General features: G+C 43.0%; 1 protein-coding gene across 1 annotated transcript; it reads left to right on the top strand.

Moving 5' to 3' along the window:
- The first annotated feature begins 505 nt into the window (after positions 1 to 505).
- Positions 506 to 3,906, top strand: Cer1 (cerberus 1, DAN family BMP antagonist). The gene is made up of 2 exons (NM_009887.2): positions 506 to 1,080; positions 2,740 to 3,906. The coding sequence occupies exons 1-2, from the start codon at positions 574 to 576 to the stop codon at positions 3,049 to 3,051; spliced, it is 819 nt and encodes a 272-aa protein (NP_034017.1). The 5' UTR covers positions 506 to 573; the 3' UTR covers positions 3,052 to 3,906.
- Positions 3,907 to 5,767: the final 1,861 nt, after the last annotated feature.

The following is a 5,767-nucleotide window of genomic DNA, read 5'->3' as shown; positions in this document are numbered from 1 at the left end:
CACATGTGGATACAAGAGAAGGCATAGAAGGCTCCTGTCCAACAAAGCTAATGTGCTTTCCTAACCACTGTGCTGTGGCAGACATCTTTAGCTCTCTCTCTCTCTCTCTCTCCCTCTCCCTCTCTCTCTCTCTCTCTCTCTCTCTCTCTCTCCTATTCCGTGTCTATTCTACCCCAACTCAGTGCAGATGTGCAGCAAATGTGAGCTGAGTCTGTTTCTTCTTCTAATGTCAGTCATGAAGAGTTCAGACAAAAAGCACGTTGTTTTTGCCAGTACAGCCACTCCTAAATCTCAGACAACAGCTAAACCACCAGCTAATTACCCCCTGGGTCTCGGGCTTTCACTGGGGCCTTAAACACACAGAGCCAAAGTGAAGGCAGGACATCATTAGCACTACGTAATGTGGGCAAACACTTAATGTGTTTGCTTTGCCCACCTGCTGACCACCTGCCTCCCCATGCTACCAGGCAGGTAGCATATATGTGATGCCCCGACTGTAGCCGTGCAGAGGGAGCCTCTCTTTTAGGCCCGTCCATCTGTGAATCTAACCTCAGTCTCTGGGAATCAGGAAGCATGCATCTCCTCTTAGTTCAGCTGCTTGTTCTCTTGCCTCTGGGGAAGGCAGACCTATGTGTGGATGGCTGCCAGAGTCAGGGCTCTTTATCCTTTCCTCTCCTAGAAAGGGGTCGCAGAGATCTCCACGTGGCCAACCACGAGGAGGCAGAAGACAAGCCGGATCTGTTTGTGGCCGTGCCACACCTCATGGGCACCAGCCTGGCTGGGGAAGGCCAGAGGCAGAGAGGGAAGATGCTGTCCAGGCTTGGAAGATTCTGGAAGAAACCTGAGACCGAATTTTACCCCCCAAGGGATGTGGAAAGCGATCATGTCTCATCGGGGATGCAGGCCGTGACTCAGCCAGCAGATGGGAGGAAAGTGGAGAGATCACCTCTACAGGAGGAAGCCAAGAGGTTCTGGCATCGGTTCATGTTCAGAAAGGGCCCGGCGTTCCAGGGAGTCATCCTGCCCATCAAAAGCCACGAAGTACACTGGGAGACCTGCAGGACTGTGCCCTTCAACCAGGTATGCATTCTAGAGGGTAAACCACCAGTTTGCCAGACAGGGAGGACAGCTGGACAGCTAGGACAAACGGCAAAATAGAAAGAGTCTGGCGAGAGCTCGGGCCTTGTCTAGTTCCAGATTCAGTCCTTTGGGTATTCATTGTGGGACGTGGCCAAATGTAAGCACATTTCCCTCATTTATTTTTCATGTCTCCAGTGTTTCTTGGCATGATGGAAATGCTTCATGCTAGCATGGTAGCATGCTCAGTATCGGTAGTCCCCGTATTGAAGGCACAGAAGATTGTTGAATTTGTATATATTTGGTGGGTATCATCCATATAGAAAAGCAAGGCTAAGTCCCCAGTTTGGAAACTGGGAATTTAGAGCAATTGCCTGAACTACCCTGTAGCTTCTCTCCATACTCATGAGGATAGGTAGTAAAGCAAGCAAATCCAACTGGAGGTGAGGGGGGCTAGGTTGGACATCTCCCGGGATACCCCAGCATGCATCTCTGCTACTCAGCTTATTACTTTACAGGTTCAGGAGAGCTTTCTTTAATTGTTGCTAAAACTATTTGATGCTTAGAATGTTCCTGCAGGGACTCTATGTTGAGATTCTCACTATCATTTCTTGGCATTGTGATGGCAAACCATACTTTAGAGTGGAAGTTATGTTTCTCATTGGTTTTTAAAAAGTATCTTAATATGAAATCAGGAATTTCCTTGACGTGTCCTAACACGTGCTGGCTAATTTATAGCGATCGGCTCTGCATGATTAGACAGAGGAACATTCTACTTCTCTTTCCTTCCTGACAACACCTACTTTCCAAATGCTAAAATAAAATAAAGAAACTGCGTCAAGAAGAAACAGAACCAGAAACAGTGCGGGAGAGACTAAAATTTTACAGTCTAGTAACACTGCCCAATTAAGCCGGCAGTATTCTAAGGCAATTGCCTGTGTAGCAATGACGGGTCAGTCATCAAGTAATATCCACTTTGCTGGACCATGTGGAATTAGAAAATTGCTCCTAAGACTCAGGCAATCAAGTTTCCTTTGAAATTCTTACTTTTAAATTCTATTGCTAATTAGATTAAAATTAAGGAGTTTGAGTCATATTTTGAGTTTGAGTCACATAAGACTGGGTGTATGGGGTTCTGAGAAGGTGGTAAAGGTGGTGTATGCATCGCGATTCTGCCACTTAGAGTGCTGAACGCTGCACAGCTCAAGCGAAATAGGACAGAATTCAACTCCTGCTCTCTGGTCTTTGCTGATTAACGGACCAGTATTTATTGAGAAGCTGCTGTGTGCAATGCACTATGGGTAACAGAAAGATAAGATGTGGTGGTTAAATAAGAAAGCTGCCATTATGGCTTCTTGACTCCATTTGGTTATATTCAATTAGATGAGATACTTTAGATTAGAATTAGATTTTTTTTAAGTATGCTGTTTTTAGTGGGAGGTTTTTCATGTTAACTTAAGGCTTTTAAGAGGTTAACTGATAAGTAACTCAGTAAAAAGGAAGTTTTTTTGTGGTGGCCTTGTCCCTAACAAACATCATCTCTTAGATATCACAAAATTCGTCCCAAAGTGGAGAGTTTAGAGCACTTTATTCTAAATCATCCGTCTGTGCCTTGAGTGGTCTGAAATGTCTCGAGATGACCCTAATCCATTTGCCTTTCAGACCATTGCCCATGAAGACTGTCAAAAAGTCGTTGTCCAGAACAACCTTTGCTTTGGCAAATGCAGTTCCATTCGTTTTCCCGGAGAAGGGGCAGATGCCCACAGCTTCTGCTCCCACTGCTCGCCCACCAAATTCACCACCGTGCACTTGATGCTGAACTGCACCAGCCCAACCCCCGTGGTCAAGATGGTGATGCAAGTAGAAGAGTGTCAGTGCATGGTGAAGACGGAACGTGGAGAGGAGCGCCTCCTACTGGCTGGTTCCCAGGGTTCCTTCATCCCTGGACTTCCAGCTTCAAAAACAAACCCATGAATTACCTCAACAGAAAGCAAAACCTCAACAGAATAAGTGAGGGTTATTCAATCTGGAAATGTTATGTGAGTTATATAAAGATCAGTGGAAAATATCTTTCTCTCTCCCTCTCTCCCCCTCTCTCTTCTCTCTATTTTCTCTCTCTCTCTCTCTCTCTCTCTCTCTCTCTCTCTCTCTCACACACACACACACACACACACACACACACACATGTTTGTGTTTAGACAGGGTCTTATGTATTCTCAGCTGGCCTCAAACTCACAATGTGGCTGGGGATGATTTTAAACTCCTGATCCAATTCCTGAGTGCTGGGATTACAGACATGCTCCATAATACATAGCTCCCAGAAGGATTTTTAAAAGAGATTTTGCATGTTTCAAAGTTGCCTTTGAGACTCAGAAAATATTTTGATTCTATTGAATGGGCCTTGCCACAGATGTGGGACGCAGCTTGCTTGGTGGCCCATGTATTTTTTTTTTTTTCTTTCTGTATTCTCCACATGAAGTTTTTACTGTTGGTTATCTGGCGTTGAAGAAGGAATAGTGAAGGTACTCTTAACAGTTTACACGTGGAAGGGGCTCAGGCACTAGGAACCAAACCTTTTCCCGGAATATGAGGAAAATACATGAACAGTATTAGAGTCACTTGAGGAAGTTACTAGGAAACGCCATAAGTCTCCAAGTACATTGTGAGTCATTTTGAAGGACAATCGTGTATATAGACGAAATCTTCTACTCGTATGCTTTTGAATCTTCTAGCAAGTTAGGTTTCTATGTTTGGGCTTCTTCCTATTGTCTAAGAGTATGTGTGACAAATTCAACCTGACAAATACCTCAATGGCAAATTCTGACCCTGATCTGAGTGTTGTGATATATTACATTGTAGAGTGTGAGAAATTCTTGGACTTGCTGCGCCACATAAATGTCTTGTATTGGTCTTTCAGAAGCATTTCTGGAATAGATTCATGGGCTTATGACACTGACCACGGGTTTCACAAGCAGCCTCTGTTTAAGTCACTCAATCACCGTCTCTTAGCTACTGCCTCTTCCTGCTTGTATTTACTTATGTCCAAATACTGTGCAGCACTGGCTTTTCCCAGCCAGATTACTTTTTAATAGTAATTTTTCAAATATTTTATTTAGAAATTACTTGATTTGGATCCCTTTACTTTCAGTACACACACACACACATTCCTGAGTAATGACTAATTACTGTTTATAAAGAAATTAATTTCACATTATAATTCTATTCCTTTTAAATCACCATCTAACATGGTACCCTGAAGAAGCAAATGCATTTAGAGTTAGTGTGTATTATGCAACATATCAATGTAATAGAATATGAGCTTCTGAGGTACACGTGTGACATGCACAACAGGATATATTATACCCTTTGGTAGTCAAAGACAACCTAATTGGCCAAGATGTGGTCATAAGGATAAAATTGTTAAGCATTAATGATATCCCAGCTGGTCAATATATTTTGGTGCCAAAAGCTATTGAGCATCTGTCTAGTGTGCAACTGCCTAACCCTGATTATGTAAACCCATCTCTGCCAATTGGGGTCCCCTTCTCCTCCTTACATCTTCACAAATCCCTTTTATCTATACTTGCAAATAGGCCCTCAAGCCCAAGCTCCAGACAATCATTAGTTTTATTCAAACTTCTGGCTTGCTCTTCCTCGAACGTAAACTCCAGATGGGCTAGGTGATCGAAGGGTCGGAGCTTACATTCATAAAGTGATTTGTGTGAACCTCATAAAAATGCTCATTCATGAATGTTTTTACTTGCAAGAAAAAGCAGTGTCTAGTGGCTCAGTTATACGTATAAAACACAGGAGCATAGGAAATTGATGAGAGGCTATGTACAAACAGTGTATCCATCAGGCACCAGATGTGTCTTTTTAAAAGGCCATCTCCTCATCTCCAAAAACCATGTGAAGCAGGTAATCACCTATTTTACCAGCAAAGAGAGTCAGCCTTGTAAGTTTAAGCAATTTATCTACACTTGCATGGACTGTATTTTCCTTTCTTTTAATAGACTTGAGAACTTAATTTACTTATGGCTGTATTTAAATATTTTTATAGACTAGTTCATGGTCAAAGGCAGCAAGCCAGCACTCTTTCTGTGAGACCCCCCGATCCAGCTATATTTGCTGTACTTACATAGCTCTGGGACCACATTAAATATGGAAGTTTTTTTCTTATGGCACTGACTGATGTTCTACAGAGGATAACCTCAAAAAGCTATAATCAAGGCTCACCCTAGCTGTTCAGTGATACAAGCCAGATTTGGGTCTCTTACATTCCCAACAGAGTTTCTATCTGTGTTAAAATAGTCGCCTGCTCCTTCTCTACCACTTTAGCTTTACGCCTCACTGATCTTATAGATGTCTTACCTAGCCATTCTATCTGAGCATGTCCCTGGACCAGGTTCTCTCTAAACATTGCTATGACTTGATTGGTCCTCACTTCAAATGCCTTCCTAGATCTTGGTTTCATTTTCTTGTCATGAAAAATAAAATAAGATTAGGGGCTGGGAAGATAGTTTAGTAAGTAAAGCTCTTGTCAAAGGCTTGAGTTCATGTCCCCACTGTCCCTGGGACCCATGTGAAAGCACACATTTGCAACCCCAGCCCTGCTCTCTCTCTCTCTCACTCTGTCTCTGTCTCTCTGTGTGTATCTGTTTGTGTGTCTCTGTGTGTGTGTGTGTCTGTG

The sequence above is a fragment of the Mus musculus genome, chromosome 4, assembly GCF_000001635.26.
Source record: "Mus musculus strain C57BL/6J chromosome 4, GRCm38.p6 C57BL/6J".
Taxonomy (NCBI): domain Eukaryota; kingdom Metazoa; phylum Chordata; class Mammalia; order Rodentia; family Muridae; genus Mus; species Mus musculus.
This window is presented reverse-complemented; position numbering and strand designations above follow the sequence as displayed.